The sequence below is a fragment of the Erinaceus europaeus genome, chromosome 16 (assembly GCF_950295315.1).
Source record: "Erinaceus europaeus chromosome 16, mEriEur2.1, whole genome shotgun sequence".
NCBI classification, from domain to species: Eukaryota; Metazoa; Chordata; class Mammalia; order Eulipotyphla; family Erinaceidae; genus Erinaceus; species Erinaceus europaeus.
This window is the reverse complement of record NC_080177.1, coordinates 13,560,871-13,588,104: the sequence shown is the minus strand read 5'-3', so window position 1 is coordinate 13,588,104 and position 27,234 is coordinate 13,560,871. Positions and strand designations below refer to the sequence as shown.

Below are 27,234 nucleotides of genomic sequence, written 5' to 3'. Positions count from 1 at the left end.
GGTACGAGGGCTGCTTGCGAGTGTGTGGAAACCACCCTGGCCAAGTGGGTGTCTCTAGGGAGCTGATTGATGTGACGCTGAGATATGTGTCTGCTGGATGGGAAGCCGAGTATGGCTGGCTGGGGAGGAGGGAGGCGGGCACCTACGGGAATACTGGGGGTGGGGGGCAGACATATCTTACGGAGCAGCCCTTTCTGCTCCACCCCCAGCTGTTCCTCTTGGAGTATCATCATCCAGTTGGGAAACCTTGGAAAGGCCATGGGTGCTGCTTGAGGTGGGAGGTGGTGAGGGAGGACAAAGTGAAAGAAGAAAAGGGACATGTCCGAACGCACCCCAGGTTCTGCAACCCAGGAGTCAGAAGACCCCCTACCTCCAGGCTTCGCGAAAGCTGGGAAGGGGACACAGAAGGGGACAGGTGTGTTTCCCCGCCCCCCAGGCACACGAAGCGACACCTGAAGCTTCCACCTTCCTCTCCCGCCCTGGGGGTCTTCGGTGTCACTTCTGGCAGCCTGCGCGCCCTCCCCCCCCCCCCCGCACCCCCCCCTGAGGCCTGAGGTCGACCCGGGGGAGCGGAGCCCCGCCCCTCCTTGTTGCCTCGGCCCCGCCCCCGCCGGCGGAGCCCCGCCCCGCCCCGCCCCGCCCCCCAGCCCCCAGCTCTCTGCGCTCAGTCTGCCGGCCCCATGCTGCTGAGCGGAGCTCCTCCCGCAGGCTCCGGCCCGGGGCCGCGGGCGCAGGGGGGCGCGGCGGGCGGCCCGGGGGGGTCGCGGCGGGGCGCCGGGGGTGCAGGCGCCGGCCCGGGAGGGGGTGGCAGCGGCGGGGTGGCCAAGTGGCTCCGGGAGCACCTGGGCTTTCGCGGGGGGGGCGGCGGCGGAGGGGGAAAGCCGGCGCCCCCGGAGCCGGACTACCGGGCCCCCGCGCCCTCCCCGGCCGCGCCCCCCGCGCCGCCGCCGGACATCCTGGCCGCCTACCGGCTGCAGAGAGAGCGCGACTTCGAGGACCCCTACTCCGGGGGCCCATCCGGCTCCACTGCCCCGGCCACCCCCGCCGCCCCGGGCCCCGCGCCGCCCCCGCGCCACGGCTCGCCCCCCCACCGCCTTATTCGGGTCGAGACCCCCGGGCCCCCTGCCGCTCCTCCAGAGGAGCGGATCTCTGGACACCCTGCCAGCAGCGACCGGGTGAGTGCGGGGCGGGGGGGTGGGGAGGCCTGGAAGAGAAGTGGCCGGAGGTCTGGGGCTCTCAAGAGGGACAAAGGTGGCCTGGCCAGGACCTGGCCTCTTGGTGTCACGTTCCTGGCGGCCACGAGCTTGTTCCCTGACCCCGAGGCTCCGAGCCTGCATTCACCTTTGTTTGCATGCTTTATGGAGGCGAGCGCCCCAAACTCTTCGCCCCTTTGCAAGGACCACCGCAGCACTGGTGACCCCCTGGGGGCTCAGCTCTCCTCCTTCTCCTCGAAGTCACCCCCCCACCCGACCCCCGCCAAGCCTAATCTGAGAGCCCTTTTCTAACGGGATTTGAGTCGCTCCCACCCCTGCTGCTTTATAGTCCCTGCCCTCTGGGACTGCGGTGCCCTGCCCTTTGATCTCTGACCCCTCCCTTTCAGGCAGAGCGGCACCATGCTCCCTTCCTCCCTTCCTCCCTACTCCTCCTCCTCCTCCTCCTCCTCCTCCTTCTCCTCCTCCGGGAACCTGAGCATCCTCGCAGGTGCAGAGGCCCGAGAAAGAAGGCTGGGGCTTCCCCCTGTGAACACGGCCAGAGCTGGCCTTGGCCTTACCCACATGGGCCTGGTGGACTGTTGTTCACCAGGAGTGGGGGCAGACAAGGATGCTGACCCCCCGAGGTGGGGGCAGGTTCCTCCACTCCTTCCCTTGTCTGCCCCTCTCCCCAGGTGTGGTGACCGGCAGTTCTCGGACCTGTTGCCCAGAAGGGGCTAAGCAGCTGAGCCTGTCCTCCCTCTCCTGGCCGCCAGGTCCATTATGGGGGAGTCTGGAACCCTTTGTGGATCTGCATGCTTGGGCTAGCAAGGAGAGCTGGGCAGTCAGTATTCCTGAGAGAGAAAACACACACACACACACACAGAGAGAGAGAGAGAGAGAGAGAGAGAGCGCTGGGCAGTCAGTATTCCTGAGAGAGAAAATACACACACACACACACACACACACACACACACACACCCACACCCTAGTTTGGCCTTATCTGACAGCTGAATGCCATCGTGGGTCCCTGTCATCCCAAATTCTGTGACTTTGACTCTGTGGGCTACCCGGACTCTCTTGTTTCCTCTTTTCTTGCTGCCTGAGGAAAGAGCTTCATTGCTGTTTGAATCCATTGGCTCTAGGCTTTCAGCTGAGAGAACACAGCTCTGCCCAGTTTCCTGGATCTGAGAACTGTGTCAGGGTCAGAGCAGAAGCCTCAGGAATGTGAATTATTTTCCCCTAGTTCCTGCCAGTTCCTGCCAGGGGCATGGCTGCCCATTCCAGGCCAGTCTTCTTTGCCTGAAGCTGGTTCAGGAGAGCTCCTCTCTCAGGCACTGTTCAACCCATGTCTCTGGGCTCTTCTGCCTGATTGTTCCATGCTGTCCAGTGATGTGACCGAGCCTGGTGGTGGCAGCAAGGCGGAGGGGAGCATAAGGCCTTGTTCTCACTAGTCACCAGTGTCTCCTCCTTGACCATTGCCCATTGACATGTGGCCCTCCGCTCTGCACTTTCTTGGAATGTCCTCGAAGGCTGCTCACCGAGCCTGGGCTCCTTTGGGACAAGGGACGAGGACTGTGTTCTCTTCATGGCTGCACCTCCCACATGCTCCATACAGTGCTTGATATATAGGGCGAAAGTACATTCTGAATGGTGACTCCATTTCCAGGGTGACCTGAGGACCAGAGACTCCCCTAACCCAGCTCCCCGGGTGCATTTCCCAACAAGAAAGGGGCTGCATGCACACAATCATGGGGAGACCTTCTCTCTTCTCACCCAGGAAATTAATGCCTCACCCTGGGTTGGCCTGTAATCTGTGGCCTGCTCAGACCTTGGGGACCAAGAGCTGTGTGACTCCTTTGTCAGCTGCAAGGACAGGAATGAAATCCAGCAGGATCTCCCAGGAGCCACACCATCTGTGTTTTCGTTAGTGGGTGTGATGAGAAGGACCCAGGATGCCACCTGAGCTGACCCAGGGCAGGAACACTGACCTGGGGCCTCCTGGAATTCAGAGAGAACGGTTACCCCTTTCTTCAGGAGCAGAGTTTGGGGGGGGGTGAGGGGTGGGATCTCAGAATAAGTCCAACTGGCTATCAGAGCGCCAAGTCCAAGTATCAGAAGTCCATAGTCTGTCCCATCCCACTGCCTCTTTAGCTCTGCAGGTCCTCTTGGCTTGTTGCTCCTTGAGGTGAGGTGGGGCTGGGGGACCACCTGTGGGCTGATCTTAGCAGCCCAGAGGCTGCTATTGGGTAAGTCCAAGAGGCTGTGTTGGAATGATGCATGGAATGAGGACACAGCAGACAGTGGAGACCTCTCCAGACAGGGCCTTGAGCTGCTTGGGGCAGGGAGCGCTCAGGCTCATTAGCTTTCTCCCTATGCAGGGCTCTGGCTGCTGACCCATTCTGAGGCCCCCTGCTACAGTGGGCAAGGGTACCCTGAGGTAGCCATCTGGGTAGGCCTGGCAGGACAGGTGTGGGAGCAGCAGGAGTCACACCCACGCCCTGACTGCAGGCCCGGCCATCTGGCCGTAGGAAGAGCCCCCCAAGCAGTGCTGGGTTCAGTCCAGTCACCAGACAGAGGGGCCACAGAGCCAGGCCTTCCCTTGCTTTGCTCCTTCTTGGACCCTCAACAGGAGCAGGTCTAGTTAGGGGAGGGGGCTGGATCTGGGCATGGGTTCCTGGTTGGATGCAGCCTTGAGATGCCCGGCCATCTGTTCAGCACGTCCCTCTCCTCCATCAGGCCACCAAGTTATGTTCTTGTGTGAGTGAGAGAGGCAGAGCTGTGCATTTATAGAACAATAAGACAGATGCCCCAAAAGAACTAGAACTAGGGCACTTGTTCTTAGATTTATGAAAGGGGTTCTTGTGAATCCCCAGAAATGGTGAGCAGATCTGGAGGTATATGGGAGAGAGAACATGTACAGTTCTCAGATTCTCAAAAGGGTCCCAAAGCTTAATATTAAAAATTTTATTTTACTTAGGGTGAGGGTAGATACCATAATGGTTATGCAAAGAGACTGTCATGCCTCTTTGGTGCTTGAAGTTCTAAATTCAATCCCCTTAAACTGTACCACCTTAAACTGGAGCTGATAAGTGCTCTGGTTAAAAAAAAAAAAAAAAAGAACTAAGAAAAAAATAATTTATTCTGCTTAGCTGTGGCTTATGGTGGTGCTGGGGATTGAATTTAGGCTACAAGAGTGTTAGTCTTTTTTTGCTAACCATTATGCCCCTATAGTAAGACCTTTTAGAAGGGGATCTAGACCTCAGGGGTGGGTTCCACATGGACTGGACCCTCCAGGAAGATGTAGGGAGAGCAGGAGGGGAACCCCACAACCTACCCAGTGTTCACTGAGTGTTTGAGTAAAACTAAGTGCCACTGGCCTGGGTGCTGGAAGTGACACCCTACCTACAAGACCTGATCCTTTTTTTGAGTTCTCTTGTTTGCTTTAAATTTTCCTTCCATGACCTCCACAGAGAGGAGAGGTGGGGGGGGGGGGTCTGTTTATCTTGCTTGTGAGCTCCAATGGAGGTAGGTAAGGTCCTGGAGAAAGGAGGGAGGAGGAGAGTAGATGCGGGAAGGGAGCTTTGTGTCCTAGTGAGATCTCTCAGCCCTTTGTGGCCAGGACCGCTACGACATTACTCTGAGGATGGCCTGCAGCTGCCCTGGGATTAATAACAGGCCTGTCCCCTCAGCCCAGAGCCGCCTCCTCACACTGCACACTGACGTATTCTCTCTGAAAGATGTCTGGCTGGGTCAGTGACACAGTGGCATCCCAGCCTCAGTGCTCTGCCCACTAGGAGGTGGGCACAGTTGGGACACTGTGAACTATGGCTGGGAACAGCCAGCTGGCACAGAGGGCTAGCTGCTGCCCACTTCCGAAGCCCTTACCCAGAGTCAGTGAGATGTTATGTGAAGGCAAAGGCCAAGCCCAAACCCTGCCTTCCTGAGTCTGTGTTATCTCCAGAGCTGCTACTAAGCCTCCCAGCACCGCAGGAGGCTCTTAACTCTTTCATTGCTTGTTTGGTTACAGTGTACTTCCTAGAAATCCCAGGAATTTGGGTCTCCTTGGTCTTTAATAACATGGTGGTGAGGTCCAGGAGGTGGCACCGCGGATAGGGCCTTGGACTCTCAAGCAGGAGTTCCCAAGTTCAACCTCTGGCATCCCATGTGCCAGAATGATGCTCTGGTTCTCCTTTTCTCATCTTAAAAAAAAAGACAAAACAGTTGAAGAGATTCACTGAGCACCTGCCTCTTGCGTAGGACCATTTTGAAGCAGTTGGTCTGTTCTGCAACAGCTGATCCTCACAGCAAGCCCCGGAGGAGAAACCTGCTCTCTGGGCTCTTCTGCAGGGAGACTGTCACACAGGAATGTTTAGCCATTGCATGGCCTTCTCAGTCAGTAGGAGACAGGACTCCAGACTGACAGCCAGCTCCATGCCTCAGGGCCTTTGCACCTACTAAGTGGAGCCCCCCAGAAAGGATATGTTCTCCAAGGCTCTAATGAACACAAGGAGAGAGACTGAAAGAAAGCAGGAAAATGTTCTCTGAGTTCACCAATTTCTGTCAGCCATAGGCCAGCACTTCGGCACTTACTACTTAGTCCAAAGGTGGCCACAGACACAACTCAGGGATCTTAAAGGAATCAGTGACACTGACTTCAGGTCTGAGATGTTTGAATGTCTTACAAGCATGGTGTTTTTTGGTTTGTTTTTAAATCTTTATTTATTGGATAGAGACAGTCAGAAATCGAGAGGGAGGGGGAGATAGAGAGGAAGAGAGAAAGAGAGATACCTGCAGCCCTGCTTTACCACTTGCAAAGCTCTCCTCCTGCAGGTGGGGAACAGGGGCTCAAACCTGGGTCCTTGCACATTGTGACGTGCCCTTAACCAGGTGCACCACCACCTGGGCCCGTTGTTTATTGTTTTGTTTTGTTTTGTTTTCTTGACACCAGGGTTATCACTGGGTCTTTGTGCCTGCACAGTGAGTCCACTATTCCCAATGACAGGAGAACATTATTTAAAAAAATATTTATTCACTTATTATTTATTGTATAGAGACAGCAATTGAGAGGAAAGGGGGACATACACATGGGGGGGGCAGGTGGTGGCTCACCTGATTAAGTGCACACATTACACTGTGCAAGGACCTGGGTTCAAGCCCTTGGTCCCCACCTGCAGGGGAAAAACTTCACAAGTGGTGAAGTAGGACTGCAGGTGTCTGTTTCCCTCTCTAGATTTCTCTCCCTTTTCAGTTTCTGTCTCTAATAATTTAAAAAAATTTTAAGAGGAGAGACCAACCTGCAACACTGTTTGTCCTTGCACATTGTAACGTGCTCTTTTTTATTTCTATTTTCCCTTTTGTTGTCCTTGCTGTTTTATTGTTGTAGTTATTATTGTTGTTATTGATGTCATCATTGTTGGATAGGACAGAGAGAAATGGAGTGAGAAGGGGAAGACAGAGAAGGGGAGAGAAAGATAGACACCTGCAGACCTGCTTCACCACCTGCTTCACTCCCCTGCAGGTGGGAACCGGGATCCTTAAGCCTTAAGGGTTTCTGCTGGGGTTAAGTGCTGACACTATAAATCCACTGCTCCCAATGGAGTCTCCCCCCCCACACACACACACTTTATTGGATAGGACAGAGAAATTGAAAAGAGGAGATAGTGGTCCGGGAGGTGGTGCTGTGATAAAGCTTTGGACTCTCAAGCATGAGGTCCCAAGTTCAGTCCCCAGCAGCACATGTGCCAGAGTGATGTCTGGTTCTTTCTCTCTCCTCCTGCCTTTCTCATAAATAAATAAAATCTTAAAAAAAAAAAAAAAAAAAGAGGAGATAGAGGGAGAGAGAGATACTACACCTTCAGACTTGCTTCACCAAGCATCCCCCCCATAGGCGGGGGGTTGGGGCTCAAACCCTGGTCTTTGCACATGGTAATGTATTCAATTAACTGGCTTTGCCACCACCCAGTCCCCTCTGTCATTAACGCATAAATCTTAAAACTCTGTAAGTGTTCTGTAAGTAGAAAGAAAAAAAAAAATCTGGGTCAACTGCAGCAAGGCACAGAGAGTGCCTTGGGTCTTATCTCTGATGTGGACAAACTGTATACCTTGAACAAGCCTTAAGTTCTGAAACCTGCTGTCTGAATGTCAGCGCTTATCATCAGTACCAGTACTTATCTAGCAGGAACTCTGAGCAAGCCTCTGGCCAAAGACTTTTATACTCATCGTCCTCTTCCAGCCCTGTCTCCATTCGACATATTATAAACATATATACTCTCTCAGACATTAAATACAAACTGGAGAAGTGGAGAGGGTAGTGGTAGGATCTAGAAGAGTCCAGATACTGTGTGTCCCCTTTGCTGCCCTAGAATCCCAAATCCCAGGGACTCGTGGCCAGTCCAGCTGCAGAGTGGATGGCCAAACCAGATGGTGGGGCTGTCAGCTACCCCAGGTGAGGCCTGGGCAGAATGGAAAGTCAGCCTGATAGATTCTCAGGCTTGAACAGAGAAAGAGTGAGTGAGTGAGTGAGTGTGTGTGTGTATGTGTGTGTGTGTGTGTGTGTCCGTCCGTCCCCTGGTCCTCCTGCTGGGTGGCAGTAGGGAAGGGGATCCTGATGGGGACAAAGGGGCCTCCTGGGCTGCAGCCACCATTTCAGATGTTTCAGATTTCTCCGTGTTCTTTCCCTTCCAGGGGCTTTGCTGGAATACCAGCCCTCATTTTAGGGGCCTGCCCTTCAGTTCCTTCCTTCTGCCTTTTAGTCAGAGGCTTTGATCCTGCTTCAAAGGCCCATTCCCCAGGCAGCAACTCCTGCAGCTGATGCTGGTCCATCAGAGTTAGGCTGAGTGGGGATCTGAGTGTCTGAGAGATCTGTGTCACCCCCAGAAGATGGAGTCTGGGGAGCAGGAGGCCTCTGAGCACCCAGTAAATGTGCATTGAGCACATACTGCTAATGCCTGTGGGAGGGGGACAGCAGAGGTGCCCGTGGTGGGCAAAGATGTCAGAAGCCATCACCTCCCCCCACCTGGCAGGTTTACCTCTTCACATGACCCAGAAGTCACTGAAGAAATAGACCTGGCCCCCCACTTGGGGGTGTCTTTGCCCAGGAGGGCACCATCTGGCCAGCCTTCCCGGCACTACCTCTGCTGTTGTTCCCAATTCCTGGGCTCTGTGGGTGGCTCCTTGGGGTGCCCCAGCCCAGGGTGGAGGACCAGGGCTTCCTGGAGCAGGGTGTGGAGCCAGGAAGGGAACAGAGGAGCCATTGAGCTGCCCGCAGAGCTGCCACCTGGGTGCCTCCGGGCACCGTGGGCTGGCGCTGAGGAGGCCCACGCCAGCCTGGGAGAGGTTGTGGCTCTGGGCACTAGCCCAGGACTGCAGTGGGAAGGGTACCGTGGGCAGCTCTGGCCAGGTTGGGGAGGACCATGGAGCTGGGAGGTGTGAGTATGGGGCCAGATACTCTTGCTCCTAAGCAGCTTCCAGAGCCTCATCCTGGACTTGCTCCCCAACCCACCCAGATGCCTATTTCCTCTCGCTGAGGAAAAGTGCTTCCGTCGTCTATCCTTCCTGTTTTATGTGGCTTAACAGATACCTGACTGAGCACATTCAGGCCCTGGGAATTTAGCTTTAAACAAAGTTCCTGCCCTCAGGAAGCTCAGAGTCTGCAGGGAGACAGTGAAACAGGTATTTACTCCAAGCTGTGGTGATAGCCTAGCACAGGGACACTGAGCCTGACCTGGGGAAGAGAGAACATCTGAGCCAGGTAGAGGGAAAGCCCTTTAGGGACTCAGGACCCTCATCTCTTATCTATGGGGGTGCAGTGCTGCAGGTGTTTCTCTCTCCTCACCCCCCCCCTTCTCTATTTCTCTGTCTGTCAAAAAAGAAAAAGAAATTACATGAAAAAACTCTTGAGGCCTGAGCCTCCAAGGTCCCAGGTTCAATCCCCAGCATTACCATAGAGCTGAGCAGTGCTCTGATTAAAAAAAAAAATCAAACAAACAACAAACACTTTTTAGGTAAAAGAGCAGAGAATTTAAGGTGACAAAGTGACCTGAGGTGGTTAGAGAGAAACCAGATAAGAAAGTAAAATCTACTTATTCATTTTAACTTGGAACTTTTTTTTTTATTTTTTAAGAATTTGTTTGTTTATTTATGATGAAGATAGGAGGAGAGAAAGAACCAGCCATCACTCTGGTACACGTGCTACCAGGGATTGAACTCAGGACCTCATGCTTGAGAGTCCAATATTTTATCCACTGCGTCACCTCCCGGACCACTTTTTTTTTTTTTTTAAAGATCACAGAGGATGATTTTTTTTTTCCCTCCAGGGTTATTGCTGGGGCTTGAATCCACTGGAGGGGCTTCCCCCCATCCCCTTTGTTGCCATCATTGTTGTTGGCTAGGTCAGAGAGAAATCAAGAGAGAAGGGGAAGACAGAGAGGGGGAGAGAAAGACCTACAAACCTGCTTAACCACTTGTGAAGTGACCCCCCTGAAGGTGGGGAGCCAGGGACTCAAACCGGGATCCTCGAGCCGGTCCGATCCTTGTGCTTCGTGCCATCTGCAATTAACCACTGTGCCACCGCCCAGCCCCCAGGAACTTTTTTTCTTTATTATATTTTATCGTCACTGGCGTTATTGCTGGGACTCAGTGCTGGCACTATAAATATCAGTCCTGGCAGCCATTTCTTAAATTTATTTTTATTTTGGTAGGACAGAGAAATTGAGAGGGATAGGGAAAGTAGAGATGGAGGGAGAGGGGAAGAAAAGACACCTGCAGACCTGCTTCATCACTCGTGAAGCATCCCCTACAGGTGGGGAGTTGGGGGCTCAAACCTGGATCCTTGAGCATAGTAATATGTCCACTTAACCAGATGTGCCACCACTCAGTCCCTGGAACTTTTTCTTGTAGGTTCTGGAGAGTCATTGCAAGGTTTCTGGTTTTCATGTCACTTGACTGAGTTACTGGGTGAGACTGGGTCAGGGAGGGAGTGGCTGTGGAGGGAGCAGCTTGGGATAAAGGGCAGAGTGTCTCTTCTACTTTCTGCTTGAATTTTTTTTTTTTTTTAAGATTTTATTAATGAGAAAGATAGGAGGAGAGAGAGAGGAAGAACTAGATATCACTCTGGCACATGTGCTGCCGGGGATTGAACTCGGGACCTCATGCTTGAGAATCCGATGCTTTATCATTGTGCTAGTTCCCCGACCACATTTTTTTTTTTTTTAAGATGGGAGACAGGTTGAAAACGGAAGAGACCATGGCTTCCTTGAGTGCAGTAGGGGTTGGGCTAGAACCTGAGTTAGGCACATGGCAAAGCAGCACACTATCCTAGTGAGCTGTTTTGCCAACCATACTATCTGCCTATTATTATGCAAGTCCCTTATTTACTTTTATTGGATAGGACAGAGAGAAATTGAAAGAGGAAGGATAGAGAGGGCGAGATACCTGTAGCTCTGCTTCACCACCAGTGAAGCTTCCCCTCTGTAGGTAGGGACTGGGGACTTGAACCCAGGTCCTTGTGTTTGATAATATGTGCATTCGACCAGGTGGGCCACCACCCAGCCCCTGCTTTCTGCTTTGTATGGCTATTGTTCAGCTCTGGCTATTGCTGGGGTCCAGGATCAAAGTCCTACAGCCCAACTGTAGGACTGCTGTGCTGTCTCCACTTTCTAGAGGAAGGAGGACTAGGGGTTCTCTGAGGGCTCTGAGAGCAGCCAGGCGTCTAAGTAGCAGAAACAGCTTTGGAGCAGCTTCTGTGAGTCTGGTGCTGTTTGAAGCTGGAGAAGTGACAAAGGGCTCACTCCAATGGATTATCTGGGAGGGAGACCTCAGGAGGAGACTAGAAGGGGGAGAAGGACTGAGGGGCTTGAGACCTATTGGTGACATGATGGGAGGTCACTGGGCCCTGCTTCACAAATCCCTAACACAGCCAGTGGCCGGGGTGTGTGTGTGTGTGTGTGTGTGGGGGGGTGTCTAAGGAACATGCAAGAGGAACTACTGAGGAGGCCCAGTCCTTTCTCCATCTCTGCCTTGCAAATCTTCCAGCCCCCCACTTCCTCTCTGCTCAGCAGTCTCCCTCAGTACTAATCTGCCCCCAGAGCCCAAGCCTAGTGCAGGCTTGGGGGAGAAGTAGGTATGGTCCCTTCCAGTGCCACAGGCCTAGGGCCACCTCCTGTCAACACCTGTCACCCTGCGGTACTGGCAGCCCAGATGGGGCGGGCTGGGCTCTGTCTCAACCTCTGCAGGTCCTCCAGAAGGAGTCTGGGTTGGGAGAAAGACTCTATTGTCCTCAGCTACACCCTGCCCTGGAGTACCTTGAGCTCCCCTGCAGACTTGTGGCTTGTGGTTCACTGGGGCCTTGACTGGGAGCAGGGGGAAGGGGAGGCTGCATGCAAGTCACTCACATAGGAGGAAGAAGACAGCTGGGACATGGGCCAGAGTGAGGCCTTCCTATCCCTGCACCCCAGGGACCAAGTGAGTTTAAGCTAATCCAAGTTCCAGGCTTCCCTCAGGGCTATGCCAAGGTACTCTCCCAGGAGAGCCAAGATGTACCAGGTGGCAAGTGGGCAGAGAAGGCACAGGGCCCAGTCCTGGTTCCTATAGTAGTAGTAGTGATGTAGGATTGTCTCGGCCATGTCATTCCCTCTTCTCCCTCCTCCCAATTTCATTAAAATAGGGCTAGTAGGGGACCGGGATGTGGTGCACTGAGTTGAGCAAGGACCTGGGTTCAAGCCACCAGTCCCCACCTGCAGGAGGAAAGCTTCTTGAGTGGTGAAGCAGTGCTGAAAGTGTCTCTCCCTCTCTCTCCCTTCCTCTCAATTTCTGGCTGTCTCTACCCAATAAATAAAGATAATGAAAGAAAAATTAAAAAGATGGGGCTAGCCATGCACATGGCATTATGACAGATGGCTGCTGTGTGCAGAAAGCACAAGGGCTGTGACAGAAAGTGCCAGCTCGGCTCTTCTTCCTTGACAAATACCCATTCATTCAGCATCTGGGGCATGCTGGTCCACATGGTCTAAGTTGCCTCGATGCTGTCTCTCTGCCTGCTCTGTGAACACTCCTGGCACCCCAGTAGCCTGGTCTCTGCATTCATTCCTTCTGTGGAATCACCCGGTGCAACTCCCAACCTGAGTGGATCCTGACTGAAGCAGAACTGAAGCCTCAGAGCCTCATCCTGGCACCTTAGCCTTGGGGACAGCCCCTGGGCACAGAATTAACCGAGAAGAAAGGGGTAGCACCCAGCTAGCAACCCAGTGCGGAGACCCTTGCAATGGAAGCACTGGAGCTTCTGTTCTAAGCCCAGAATTTGCCATGGGTGCCTGGGGCTCCTAGTCTCAGGCGGCCCATCCAGGATGCATGCTGGGCAGAAGCAGAGCTGTCCTGAAGTCTGTTGTCCCTACTCTCCCCACAGCTGGCAATCCTAGAGGACTATGCGGACCCATTCGATGTTCAGGAGTCTGGTGACACCCCAACAGGAGCTTCAGGAGTCCCAGAGAAGGTCCCCGAAAATGACGGCTACATGGAGCCCTACGAGGCCCAAAAGATGATGGCTGGTGAGTGGGGCTTTGGGGGCGGGGGACTTGAAGGGGTGCTCCCTGAAGCCTGGGGGAAAGGAAGGGGTCTGTAGAACAGGCTCTGGGGTCCACAAGCCCAAGGATGGATTCCTCCTAGAAGTGACAGAGAAGGAGCTACGACTTGTGGGGCTGAGAACTGAGGCAGTAGGGAGTCACACAACCAAAGGTCCAACAGACAGAGGCATTTGAGATGGTCAGGAAAAACACAATAGTGAGGAGGGTGGGGGAGTTGTGTGTTGATGATTCCCCAAAGGGGGGAAATCACTGATTTCAGAGAAGGCAGTGAGTTTGAGAAGATGTAATGACGAAGTCAAACATCTCCATGGCAACTGGAAACATTGCCAAGAAGTGGAGGTGATACAGGACAAGCAGTTCAAAGGGTGAGAACAAGGTGAAGTGAACAAAACCTGGTCCCAGAGAACAGAGGCTAAGAGAGGATCCAGAGAAAGAGACCAGTAGGGAGATGATCAGAGAGGAGGATGCAGGAGTCTGTCTGAGCCAACGCCCCAGGGCACGACAAGGGGATGGTTCAGGGCATCCAGGAGAGCCAAGATGAGAGAGTCTGCCAGGGCAGAAAGGGGCCTCAGAGGCTGGAATGCAGTGTCTGGACTTGCTCTGGAGGGGGAAACCATTCTGGATTGTTGAGTGAGAAAGGAACAGGACACATAGCCTGTTTTGAGGTTACTGAGGCTCTGGTATGCAGAATAGACTGGAAGAAGTGAGGTGCATCCTATGTAGCGAGCTGTTGTGGAAATTGTTGAGGCTTCAAGGGACCGACCAGTAATCAGCACCCCTTTCTTCCCCTCCCAAGCTTGGAAGTAATTGAGAAATAAGATTAAGGAGACAGATAAATGGAGATAATAAATGGAGATAATGTCAGCTTAATTACTGATAAAGTTGAACATTACTTAGCCATGTTACCATGGGCTTCTTAAGACTTGGCTGCAGGGGCCGGGTGGTGGCGTACCTGGTTAAGCGCACATAGTAAGACTTGGCTGCAGAATCAAACCTGTCCGCTCAGGCTTGAGTAGTACAGGACAGCTGTGGGCTTCCAACTGGGGGCAGAAGGTGTAAGAATCAGAATGTTCTCTCTGCAAGAAGGCATATATGAGAGCGAGACTAGGCTCCCACTGGCTGATTAGACGAGCTGTTCTCCCTCTCAAGAAAGATGGGCAAAGACCAGAGGGTTGTTTGGGGCACTATTCCAAGGAGCTTTGTAAAAATAGGTTTCACTCGCCTTAGAGAGATGAGGGTGAAAGTCCTCAGGTATTACGGAGAGTAGTGAGGTGGGCAGAAATGGAAGAAGTGGTTACCCTGTTGAGATCTAATCCATCCAGCCACAGATGCCTGGGAATTGTGTCTGTAAACTTGTATATTTTTCAGTATTTTTTAAATTATATTTATTTTATTTATTGAGTAGAGACAGTCAGAAATTGAGAGGGAAGGGGCCGATAGGAGAGAGACAGAGACAATTGCAGACCTGCTTCATCTCTCATGAATCTTTCCCCCCTGCAGGTGGGGACCAGGGGCTTGAACCCAGGTCCTTGTGCACTGTAATATGTGTGCTCAAGCAGGTGTGCCACCAACCAGCCCCTTTTTATTTATTTTCCCTTTTGTTGTCTTGTCGTTGTTGTGGTTATTATTATTGTTACTGATGTCATTGTTGGATAGGACAGAGAGAAATCAAGAGAGGAAGGGAAGACAGAGAGGGGGAGAGAAAGATAGATACCTGCAGACCTGCTTCACCACTTGTGAGGCAACCCCCCTACAGGTGGGGAGCTGGGGGCTTGAACCAGGATCCTTAACGCTGGTCCTTGCACTTCGCGCCACATGCACTTAGCCCTCTGCGCTACCACCTGACCCCCTAAATATTTTATTTTTACAGGAGTGAGAGAAATTGAGAGGGAAGAAGGTTAGAGAGGGAAAGAAGGGAGCCAGGTGGTGTTGCACCTGGTTGAGGCAGATGTTGCAATGTGTAAGAACACAAGTTCAAGCCCCCACTCCCCACCTGCAGAGGGGCAAAGTTCCACAAGTGCTGCAGTGCTGCAGATGTCTCTGTATCTCTTCCTCTCCATCTCCCCTTTACTCTCAATTTCTGGCTGTTTCTATCCAATAGATAAGTAAAAATAATAAAAAATTAAGAGAGAGAGAGAGAGAACTGCAGCACTGCTTCACTGCTAGTGAAGCTTTCCTTCTGTAGGTGGGGACTAGGACTTGAACCTGTGTCCTTGCACATGATAGCTTGTGCACTTAACCAGATGTGCCATCACCTAGTCCCTAAAATATCTATTTTAAAAGCCTTAAAAAGTATTATTAGGGGCAGGAGAGAGAGCATAATGGTTATTGCAAAAAGTCTTTCATGCCTGAAGCACTACCATAAGCCAAAGCAGATCAGTGCTCTGGTACTAAGTCTCTCAGTGCCCTGGTACTAAGTCTCTCCCCAGAGCACTGTTCAGCTCTGGTTCTTAGTGGTGCAGAGGATTGAACCTGGGGCTTTGGAGCCTTAGGCATGAAAATCTCTTTGTATAGCCACTATGCTGTCTATCTCCATAGTAAATAAATAAGTAAAGTATATACTGCCGTGTTCAAGGACCCAGGTTCTGATCCCTGGTCTCTACCTGCAAACTTCACAAGCAGTACTGCAGGTGTCTCTCAATCCTGCCCCCTGTCGCCCTCTCTCCTCTCAATTCCTCTTTGTCTTATCAGAAGAAAGGGGGAGGGCAGAAATGGCGTGTTACAGGCTGCTAGGGGCCATGCATTCATTGTGCAGCCACCGAACCCCAGCAATAACTCTGGTGGCAGTGAAAAAAGTTGAGGGATCAGGGAGCGGCACATCCACTAGTGCACATTCACTGTGTTTATCTCATATGAGATCAAGTGCATATATGCGGCACCAGGGACAGAACCAAGAGCCTCAGGCATGCAAATCCCCTGCTCTACCTGTCGAGCTATTTCCCCCGGCCACTGATGAGTCACAGACCAGTGATCCCAGAATCACAGAGCAGACACAGACCTCTGAGCTCCCTAAGTGGCGAGTTAGAAATATGACAGTGAAGCTTCTTAAGCTGTTTGTACAGGTGGAAAGGTATGGGGCAATGGGTATTGTGAGGCTGAGTAAGTCGTTCAAGGGGTGACCAATGGGTGGGGTCTGGCCTGCTGAGGGAACAGGACCTCTGTTCTTGGAATGGAGATGCAGTGAGATCCTAGGAGACACCACATGGTGAGTGATCAGAGAGGACAGTTTGGGAGAGTGGCTTATCTGGCAAGTGCAGTTCCTGGGTGGGGTGGTCAACACTGAGCAACTAGGCAGGATTTTCTGATTGTGAAGGGCTAGCACAACAGACACAAAGAAATAAACAGAATGGGGGAGACAGCATAATGGTTATGCAAAAAGACTTTCATGAGTCTTTCTGAGGCTCCAAAGTCCCAGGTTCAATTCCTGCACCACAATAAACCAGAGCTAAAAAGTGCTATGAAGTGAGGTTCCTTCATGTTACAGGGCCCAAGGCTGGGTTCCCCACCCCCACCTGCAGGGGGAAGCAGTGAAGCAATGCTATAGGTGTTGGTCTCTTTCTCTCTCTCCCTCCCTCTCCCCCTCCCCCCTCTCCCCTCCCCCTCCTCCTCCCCCCTCTCCCCTCCCCCCTCCTCCTCCCCCCTCTCCCCTTCCCTTGCTTCCTCTTCTATTCCCTTTTCAATTTCTGTTTCTATCCAAAATAAATGTTTTTTTTTTAAGTGCTCTGGTTAAAAAAAAAAAGCCGGTGGAGGATAGATAGTATAATGGTCATGCAAATTGACTCTCATGCCTGAGGCTCCAGAGTCCGAGGTTAAAGCCCCCCACACCATAATCCAGAGCTGAACAGTGCTTTAGTAAAAATAAAATAAAATGGGAGTCGGGTGGTCGCGCAGCGAGTTAAGCGCACAAGGCGCAAAGTGCAAGGACCAACATAAGGATCCCAGTTCGAGCCCTTGGCTCCCCACCTGCAGGGGAGTCACTTCACAGGCGGTGAAGCAGGTCTGCAGGTATCTGTCTTTCTCTCCCCCTCTCTGTCTTCCCCTCCTCTCTCCATTTCTCTCTGTCCTATCCAACAACGAAGACAGACAACAATAATAACTACAATAATAAAACAACAAGGTCAGAAAAAGGGGAATAAACATAATAAAGAAATAATTTTAAAAATAAAATAAATAATTTTTAGAAAAAGCACAACAACCAAAAAAAACCACAAAGAAATGGAGTTTAGTAGCAAGGAAGAGATGGATTAGGAGTGCTAGTCTGTCTTCCTCCCTGTTTCCTAAACTATCAAAGCCTCAACCCCCCAGTTTATTTTTTTATTATTTTTTTTTTTAAATTTTACTTATTTTCCCTTTTTGTTGCCCTTGTTGCTTAACATTGTTGTTGTTATTGATGTCGTTGTTGTTGGATAGGACAGAGAGAAATGGAGAGAGGAAGAGAAGACAGAGAGGGGGAGAGAAAGACAGACACCTACAGACTTGCCTCACCGCTTGTGAAGCGACTCCCCTGTAGGTGGGGAGCCAGGGGCTCGAACCGGGATACTTAATGCCAGTCCTTGCGCTTTGCGCCACGTGCACTTACCCTTCTGCGCCACCTCCCGACTCCCTTTTTTATTTGTTTTTAACCAGAGCACTGCTCACTTCTAGCTTTTAGTGTTATGAGGGACTGAACCTGGGACTTTAGAGCCTCAAGCATAAGAGTCTGTTTGCATAACCATTATGCTATCTACTTCCACCCAGCTCCCCAGTCCTTGTGTGTCATTACTGAGCTTCCTTCTGTTGCCTCTCTGCCCTGCCTGTGGTGGGGTGTGTGTGTTTGGAACCCCACATGTGTTTGAGGGTGAGGGACCCCAGATGTGTGGACACTGGAGGCACTGAGCCAGGCAATGAGGGCTGAGCTCTCCCCTCCTGCCTTGCTCTGGCAGAGATCCGGGGCTCCAAGGACACAGCAGCTCAGCCCCTGCCTCTGTATGACACGCCATATGAGCCAGAGGAGGAGGGGGCCACTCCGGAGGGCGAGGGGGCCGCTTGGCCCCGGGAGTCCCGGCTACCAGAGGATGACGAGAGGCCCCCCGAGGAGTATGACCAGCCCTGGGAGTGGAAGAAGGAGCGGATTTCCAAAGCCTTTGCAGGTGAGCTCAGGGTAGAAAGAGGCAAGGGGGCTCTGAGGAGAGTGGAAGGAGGGGACCCTGAGTCAGGGGAGGCCCAGGACTGGGCCCCATGGCAGTATCAATGGTGAGTGGGCAGTGGAGCCAGCACTGTGCTGTGTGTAGGCTCAGGGAACTGCAAGGGAGAAGACCAGAGGCATTTAAAAAAAAAATTATTGTCATTCTTTATTGGATAGAGACAGAAATGACAGGAAGGGGAATAGAAAGAGATAGAGAGACAGAGAGACACCTGCACACCTGCTTCACCACTCGTGAAGCTTTTCCCCTGTAGGTGGGGACTGAGGGCTTGAACCCAGGTCCTTGCACATCGTAATATATATGTGCCCTCAATCAGGTGTGCCACCACCCAGCCCCCAAAGGCGTATTTAAAATTAAATCCCCCAACAAAATAATCAAACTTGTGGTATATGTTAAGTACCCACATTGGACAAAAAGAGGACATTAACATTCCTGGTAATGCAGGCAGTTGGTTCCTTTAGAGAGCCCAGCCCCAATGGAGGTTAGGGGTACCTAATCTCAGGGGGCTTCTGAAGAGCAGGAACTGGTGGGAAGATGGGATGCTGGAGAAATTCCTTTACCAGGCACCCGGTATGCACCCCTGGCCCCGAGTAGGTGGTTTCAGTGGGTGCATTAGGAGCCTGGGATAAGGAACTGGATTCAGTGAGAATAGGAAGAGCTGAAATGCCTCAAGCCCTCATTCCCACCCCCTTGGGCCCTCATTGCTCTTTCCAGGCATGGGACTGATCCTCACTGGCCACAAACCACTGCCTCCCATACACCTACACACACATACACACACACATACACACACCTACACACACACACACACACACACACATACCTACCTACACACACAACACACACACACACAGACTGGGAAACCACAAGGTCTCTGGTTTGCTTCCTGTAAAGCACCGCCAGTGAGGCCAGGCCGTTTATCTCCAGAATTCTCCTTGGAGAATCGATTCTGTTTGGATTGCTTAATGGGAAAATCTATGCCTGTCATTAGGAAACCTCCTTAGCAGCCCTGCAGCCGCCAGTGACATCACTCTTCTAATTGTCAGGGCTCCAGATGGATTTGGGATGGGGGTAAATTTCAGTGAACATCTGCCCCCTGCCCCCATCCCCCAGTGAAACACCTGAGGTTCCCTGACAGCTTGAAGCTGGGCTGCCTGATTCTCCCTACAGAAGTTCCCAGGCTACAGGAAAGAGATGGGGATTGGGGGTGTCATTCATTCTAGGTCTGTCCTTTCCTGCTGCCTTTGGGCACTGGATGGAGGCTGTGAGAGATGAAATCAAGGGGGCCCACAAGGACTTACCATTTGCCAACTGAGCATCTGTCCCCCTCTGGCCAGCCCTTCCAGAGTCCTGTGTCCCCTGCCTCTGCTCCGATCCTCTTCCTTCCTAGGCTGTCCTATGTCCTGGTTCTGGGTTTTTGGTGTCTCAACCTTTGCTTCTGTCTCTGTCACTGTCTGTCCCTCTTCCTTCTGCTACTGGCTCCAGTTGACATTAAGGTCATCAAAGACCTACCTTGGCCTCCGCCTGTGGGACAGCTGGACAGCAGCCCTTCCCTGCCTGATGGGGACAGGGACATCTCCGGTCCAGCCTCACCCCTCCCTGAGCCCGGCCTGGAGGACAGCAGCGGTGGGTCCTGTGGGGTCTTCTCACCCCTCACACCCCCTGGGCTGGGGTTGGATGAGCTGAGAGGCGGGATAGGGTTTTGGGGAGCAGGAAGGAACAAAGTACACACTCCTCCCTCCCCCAAAGCTGTGGGGAGTTGTCTCCAAGGGGAAGTGTGTGTGTGTGTGTGTGTATGTGTGTGTGTGTGTGTTGCTCCTGCCAAACCTCTTTCCTGTTATGCCACACAAACCCACTCATCAGTTCAGTTCTTTGGCTTTGCATGACCGTATCTTTTTGCAGTGCAGATAGCTGGGGGTTAGGTGTGGTGCTAGCACAGAAAGGTCACACTTCTTGGGGGTGCTAATCCTCCACTGTGGTGACAGTGGGAGTCTGAAAGTGCTTCAAGGAGAGAAGCCCTAAGCAGCTGGGGAAAGAGGAGCCCTGGGTACACACTCCTGCATGTTCAAGCACCTGTTTGCACGACTGTGTGGGCACTCTGGAAAGAAGGTGTTTATTGCATGTATTCCTGTGATGTCCAGGCTTGCCCCTGCCCCTGCCCCTGAGGGCCCAGTGGAGGGTGGGTTCGTAAGGGTGGGGGAGGGGAGGCCACAGGCAGCAACCTTGGGCAATGGGGGAGGGAGGGTGGCTGGGGCAGGATTAGCGTGTCAGGATGGTACCAGGGGGACTCGAGTAATTGTTCTCAGATCAATAAGTCATTTCTACAGAATGGCTTGGCAGGGTGATTTGGAGGGTGGTAATGAACTCTGAGGAGGAGAAAGAAACAATATTATCAGCACTGAAGCCACCTTGAGGGGGAAGGGATAGGGGGAGGTTGCCACACTCCAGAGGGAGCAGCTTAAGTGGGTTCTCCAGCTGCTGCTGTCCTCCCTCTGTGTGGGGACTGGGAGGCCCCTTATGGTCCACTTGAACCCCTGCCCCTCCCCGAGAAGGACCCAGGATTCTGGCCCCACTAGAGCCAGTCAGGCTTCCTGAGTGAGGACCTCAACCTCCCAGAACATCTCTTGAGTTGGTAACCAATCTGTTCTCCACAGCCCAGTTTGAAGGCACTGAGAAGAGCTGCTTGTCACCAGGCTGGGAGGAGAAAGGACGGCTCCCTCGACTCTCTGCAGGGAACCCCAAGTCAGCCAAGCCCCTAAGCCTGGAGCCCAGCAGCCCCCTAGGGGAGTGGACAGACCCAGCACTGCCTTTGGAAAACCAGGTGTGAGTGTCTGTGTCCAGCTGGGGGGGCTGTCCTCTCCCTCTCTCCCTCTTCTGAGACCAGCTTGCCTAAAGGTAGCACACCACGGACCCTGCAGAGACACCTACCTCTCTCATCCTCAGCTGGTACCACGGGGCCATCAGCCGAACCGATGCCGAGAACCTGCTGCGGCTGTGCAAAGAGGCCAGCTACCTGGTGCGCAACAGTGAGACCAGCAAGAATGACTTCTCCCTTTCCCTCAAGTGAGTGTGTATGAGGGGCTAGGGGGAGTTGACTGTGTTCTCCCTCCAAGCTGGTGACAACTCTGAGCTAAGTCCTGGGGATCCTGAAAGGAGACAGGCAGTGCAGCAGGGCTCTGCCACTTACCAACTGTATGGCCTGGGTCACCCCTCCCCTCTCCAGACCTCAGTTTTACTTATAAAACTGGAGAGTCATTATAACCTATCTTGTAGGAACGGCTTAATGGAATAATGAGTGAGAAGCATTTAGCATGGTGTGAAGTGGCCAATAAATTAGCACCATGACTGCTGATGGAGTCTGAGCTGTTCTGGAAACCAGGCAGGGAGCTGGTGGTGGGGGTGGGAGCTGGGTTTGCAAGGAGGGTGGTACAGTGGACTCAGTTCACTCTTGTTTACTCTGAAGTGGGCAAGAGGTCTGGGTACTAAGGGATGATAAAACTCAGCTTTTGGGGGGAACAGGATCCTCCCTTCCTGTCAGCCTCCCTCCATAGAGGCAAGGGAGCGGGTGGGTAGACACACAGAGCAGCACCAGGCTCCCTTGGCAGGGTGGTCAGTCCCTCCTTGGCACCCGGCTGTTCTACCTGGTGGTTCTGTACCTGCCCCCCCCCACACACACACACACACGAGGCAGCCTGTCAAAGTGGGGCATCAGTTCACATTCCCCCATTGCTCAGGGGTATCTGCACCACTTCCTGCCACATTCCCAGAGGCACTAGCGTGCGTGCACGTGTGCACACACACACACACACACACACACACACACTCCAAACAAATCCAGTGTGTGGACATCTGGAGCACTAAACAGATAACATTTGAGAATTCTCCAACTTCACCAAGTAGGATCATGGAAGCATCCAGGTATATCAAGATAGCCTGAGCTCTAGGCAAATCGTGTAACTTCTCTGAGCTCTGGCTTCTCCATCTGCAAAGTGTGTTGATGGAAGCCCTTAGATTTCTTCTAGTTCTCATACTCTGCGACTCTTAAGCTAGCCCCCAATCTAAAATGAGAAAATCCATTTTGTGGTCCAGGAGGTGGCTCAGTGGATAAAGCATCAGACTCTCAAGCAGGAGGTCCTCAGTTCAATCCCCGGCAGCACATGTACCAGAGTGACATCAGGTTCTTTCTCCTATCTTTCTTATGAATAAATAAATACAATCTTGAAAAAAATAAAATCTGTTTTCATCAGGAAAGCATATTGCTTCAAAACGTGTAGTCATAGAGAATTTACCAAACCATCAGCCTGCAAGATCAACCACTTTTTTTTTTTTCTTGAAGATTTTATTTATTTATTAATGAGAAAGGACGAGGACAGAGAGGGAACCCAACATCACTCTGGTACATGTGCTGCCAGGGATTGAAATTGGGACCTCATGTTTGAGAGTCCAATGCTTTATCCACTGCACCATCTCCTGGACCATTCAGTCACTCAGTCTCTTCCCCCCACCTTCCTCCCTCTACCAGGGTTATTGCTGGGGCTCAGCCATTGCACTACGAATCCACTGCTTCCAGCAGCCATTTTTTAAAAACCTTTTTTTTCTCTTTTTTTTTACTTGTCAGGACAGAGAGAAATTGAGAAGGGTGGGGAGATAGGGAGAAATATAGACATCTGCAGACCTGCTTCACCACTCGTGAAGTGAAGTGTACCCCCCTGCAGGTGGGGAGCAGGTCCTGGGTCGTTGCACATAATGATAATCACTTTTTCATAGATAGAAAATAGATACAGGGCAGAGGGTAGATAGCATAATGGTTATGCAAAGAGACTCTCATGCCTAGGCTCCATAGTCCCAGGTTCAATCCCCCTATACCACCATAAGCCAGAGCTGAGCAGTGCTCTGGTAAAAATAAATCAATAGGGAGCCGGGCAGTAGTGCAGTGGGTTAAACGTGCACTGACAGGCATCAGGATCCTGGTTCTAGCCCCTGGCTCACCACCTGCAGGGGTTTCACTTCACAGGCAGTGAAGCAAGTCTGCAGGTGTCTTTCTTTCCCCCTCTCTGTCTTCCCCTCCTCTCTCCATTTCTCTCTGTCCTATCCAACAACAATAACAACAATAGTAACAACAATGACGATAAACAACAAGGGCAACAAAAGGAGGAAAAATAAATAAAATAAAACATATATATATATACATACATACACATACATACATATATATGTAAAAAGGATGGTTCAAGCCCCCGGCTCCCCACCTGCAGGGGGCGGTCGCTCACAGGCAGTGAAGCAGGTCTGCAGGTGTCTGTCTTTCTCTCCTTTCTGTTTTCCCCTCCTCTCTCCATTTCTCTCTGTCCTAACAATGATGACATCATTAACAGCAATAATTACAACAATAAAAAACAACAAGGAAAACAAAAGAAAGAAAGAAAAGAAAATAGATACAAGAGGTATGTGACTTGCTGGAGGCCACAACTAATAAAAGGCCTGAGGCAGGATTGGAACCCAGTTTAACCTTATTGCAAGAGCCAAGCTGTCCTGTTTCATTGCACAGCTCCACCCCTCACAAATCTGGGGTCTGGCTTCCCAGCCAAGTAGAGCTCAGCCAGGCTGAGCTGGGCCCTGCCTTAGCCTGGGGAGGAAGCAAAAGGGGGGAGGCAGGGGCTGAGACACCAACTCCAGCTGGGACTGAACTGGCCCTGCCAGCAGCTGTCTGCCGGAATCTCGTTTGCATATAAATGGCTTCTCTGAAATACAATTATGGTTTCTCTACTCTCTGTAATAGAAGGGCTTTCACTGGTAATTAAACAGCTTCCTCAAAAAACCCTTCCAGCGCTGGCTTTACTGCCTAACTGGTCCCACCCCAGCTCCTTGAGGGTCAGGCCAGGGCTATGCTGGGTCCCCTGGACTTTGTCCCAAGCCAGCCCCTTATATGAATGCAGGCTGGGCTTTGACCACTTGCTACCTATCTTGGCCAGATCTGCCCCTCAAGGAGATTAAATGTACGATTTTAGGGAGGGGTGAGCCTCCAGACTGTCCCCCAAACTGGACAAAGTTGGGTAGACTGGCTGCTGCCCAGTCTCAGGCTTGGGCCTTGGGCTAAGGCAGACTGGGAGGGCAGCCCCTCACCTGCCTGCCCCAGTGCCTGCCCATTCTCCTCAGACTCTTGGCCTCTTTCCCTGCGTCTGTGTGGTCACACACTCAGCCCTTGGTTATCTCAGAATGACAGCTGAAGGATACTTCTCCCCTGCCTCCCAACACCCAGCTGTGGGTCCCCCTACAGCTTTCAGGGCTCTGGACCCCAGAGGAGTAGAGTTAAGGCATTTCTGCCTTTTCTTCAGTCTTCTTATTTCTTCCCATACTGGTATGGCAAAGTGGGTCTGTCAGAACCCCCTGTGTCCAGGGGACTGGGGGAGGAATACGTCTCCCAGCTTCACTTTTCAGGAGTGGGGAATTCACAGTGGAGACCACACACCACACACAAGCTTCCATAGGAGTGTTTTTTTTTTTTTTTTTTTTTTTTTGTGGTCTCCAGCCTGTATCAATCAGGCACTCAGGCTTCAAGGCCCCTACCCACTGCACCCACTGGGGGGGGGGGGCAGGGAGCTGACCAGAGAGAGCTCTGAGCAGTGGGCACCTCTTCCCTGGAGCCAGGCCTGGCTGAGATGCAGACTCCTGGGCTGTGGCCAGAGAGGCTGTTGGGAGGTACTGGAGCCGGAGCCTGATGAACTAATGGGTGATGTCACTCATTGAAGGGCTGGAAGGATGGAGGGGGCTTGGGGGTCTTGGCTCAGGGTTCTGAGGACAGGCAGGGTGGGTGAGGGGGACAGGGGAGGGATTTCAGGGCAGCTCTCGCCCTCCCCAGCAGACTGGACTTGGCTGTCACATCTGCCCTGCCAGAGATGTCTGTCTTCACATGAGTGAACAGCACTCCCTCCCTCCCCCACAGTTCAGGGAGGAGGAGGAGGAGGAGGAGGAGGACCCAGCAGCTCTGGCCATAGGTGGGGGTGCTGGTCACTCCAGTTGCCATATGCACACGCCCTGTACACTCATTGCACATTCTTGGCACACCCAGCCAGTCAGTGCCTTCTGCTTGCCTGCCTACTCACCAAAGTCTACTCTGCCCCCCCTTCCCCGCTTCCCTCCTGCAGCCCATTCATAGAACAACCATACTTCGTTCCAGGGTGGGAGGAGGGCTGGAAAGGGTCCCCACTCACTCACCCGGGTGTCCCTTCCTCTTGGCAGGAGCAGTCAGGGCTTCATGCACATGAAGCTCTCGAGGACCAAAGAACACAAGTATGTGCTGGGCCAGAACAGCCCGCCCTTCAGCAGCGTCCCAGAAATCGTGCACCACTACGCCAGCCGCAAGCTGCCCATCAAGGGGGCCGAACACATGTCCCTGCTCTACCCCGTGGCCATCCGGACTCTGTAGATGTGAGGCCCAGACACTGTGACAGAGAGGGACCCGAACCTGTGTCCTTCTGGAGCAGACACGTCATCTCCCAAACCTTCCTTCCCCTTTCCCTGAGTGGAAGCTGGAGATTCCTTAATTTATTTGAAGGGGTGGGGGGCAGGGCCCTTGGAATTAGGAGCCAAGGCTGGAGGAGTCCCCGGGAGGGGGGAGGGAGTAGGGAAGGACTGTTCCTGGAGGAAGGCCCCCTCGGGGGTCCACACCCGCCGCTGTAGCCCCTTGCAGCCCTAGGGCAGAGGCGGCAGACCACACCCCCAAACCAGCGGTGGGCCCCGCCCAGAGTCTGGGTTGGGGGCGCGGGGGGGGGGCAGACCCCCACCCCGAGAGGCCTGGGGGCGGGGAGTGGAGGCCAGAGGCAATAAATAAATGCAGTGCTGCCCGCCGGTGTCCGCTGCCTTCTGCCCCCCCACCCCCGGGTTTGCTGGGGGCGGGGAGCGGCGCAGTGGCGCAGCTTCTGATTATGCATCAGCCCGGGAGCAGACGCAGACGCAGGCCCGGCGGTGAAAAGCACTTTCGGAGCATCAAGTTCTCTCCCTGGACGAGACGTCAAAACATCCCCCGCCCGCGCTAGGGAGGCGACGCCCCTCCCCGCTTCCCGCCTCCCCGCCCGGGCGAGAAGGGAGCCGCGCGAGACAAAGGCGGCGTGCGGGGTGGGGGGGGGCTGCCACGCGGGTGCCGTGCGCTGGGGAGGCGGGCGCGGCCCACCGCGGTGCCTGTGCGGGGCAGCGGGGCCTACGGCGCGCCACCCCCAGGGCCCTCCGACTGGCCGCCGAGCCCGGTGGGGCCGTCCGCGCGCGCCCCCTGCTGGCCCTGCTTCCAACCGCGAAGAGGCGTCCAGTCCCGGGGGGAACCGCCGGGCCGCCAGGAGGAGCTGCTGTCAAACCCTTAGGGCCAGCCTGCAAAAACGGAGGGAAAAAAAAAAAGATACATAAAACTGCCCTGGAAAGGCGGGCTGGGCTGAGTTAACTGCAATTGGGAACGTTAACTGCAATTGGGTTTTGTTTTTGTTTTAAACATAGACAATTTGAGAGGGAAAGGGGGAGAGAGAGAGGGAGGGAGAAGGAGAGAGAGTGAGAGAGAGACCGGCAGCACTGTTTGCCTGCTTGTGTAGCTTTCATCCTGCAGGCTTGAGCCCTGGTCCTTGTGCATGGTAACTTGCACTCAACCAGGTGTGCCAACGCCCAGCCCTCTGAACTGCATTTTTTTTTTTTGCCTCCAGGGTTATTGCTAGGGCTCAGTGCCTGCACTATGAATCCACTGCTCCTGGAGGCTATTTTTTTCCCTTCTGTTGCCGCTGTTATTATTGCTGTCATTGTTGGATAGGACAGAGAGGGAGAGAGAAAGACACCTGCAGACCTGCTTCACCACCTGTGAAGGGAATCTACGCTGGTCCTTGCGCTTCACCCCACGTGCACTTAACACGCTGAGCTATCGCCCCCCCCTTCCCCCCTTTTTTAACCAGAGCACTGCTGGTGCTGGTTCTGATTCAGTTCTGGTTTATGGTGGTATCAGGGGATTGAACCTGGGACTTCAGCCTGAGGCATGAGAGTCTATTTTGCATAACCATTATACTGTCTATCCCCACCCCTTGAACTGCAGTTCTTTAATGTAGCGTTTATGTTTTTTTAAATCCACAGGTGGTATTTATTAGAAATTGAGAGAGGAGGGGGAGATAGGAAGAGAGACACCTGCAGACCTGCTTCACTACTTGTGAAGCTCTCCCCCGCCTGGCGAGTAGGGACTGGGGGCTTGAACCCTGGTCCTTGGTGTATTATGTGCACTGTGTTCTACTGCCTGCCCCCCCTCCCTTTATTTTT

At 52.9% G+C, this 27,234-nt stretch overlaps 1 protein-coding gene across 3 annotated transcripts; it reads left to right on the top strand.

Moving 5' to 3' along the window:
* Positions 1-665: 665 nt before the first annotated feature.
* Positions 666-25,797, top strand: SHF (Src homology 2 domain containing F). Of its 3 annotated transcripts, none has more exons than XM_060174568.1 (7): positions 666-1,175; positions 12,595-12,736; positions 17,695-17,901; positions 19,441-19,581; positions 20,610-20,778; positions 20,899-21,018; positions 25,192-25,797. In XM_060174568.1, the coding sequence occupies exons 1-7, from the start codon at positions 681-683 to the stop codon at positions 25,376-25,378; spliced, it is 1,461 nt and encodes a 486-aa protein (XP_060030551.1). In that variant the 5' UTR covers positions 666-680; the 3' UTR covers positions 25,379-25,797. The 3 variants fall into 3 exon arrangements, with proteins under 3 accessions (XP_060030551.1, XP_060030553.1, XP_060030552.1); XM_060174570.1 differs by having other exon boundaries at positions 20,610-20,776; positions 20,851-21,018; positions 25,192-25,330; XM_060174569.1 differs by lacking the exon at positions 19,441-19,581.
* Positions 25,798-27,234: the final 1,437 nt, after the last annotated feature.

Excerpts from the sequence above, each read along its gene's own strand:
- SHF (XM_060174568.1), top strand. The coding sequence starts at position 681 with ATGCTGCTGAGCGGAGCTCCTCCCGCAGGCTCCGGCCCGGGGCCGCGG. Across the intron at positions 1,176-12,594 it reads ACCCTGCCAGCAGCGACCGG|CTGGCAATCCTAGAGGACTA; the intron begins GTGAGTGCGGGG and ends CTCTCCCCACAG. Across the intron at positions 19,582-20,609 it reads CGGCCTGGAGGACAGCAGCG|CCCAGTTTGAAGGCACTGAG; the intron begins GTGGGTCCTGTG and ends TGTTCTCCACAG.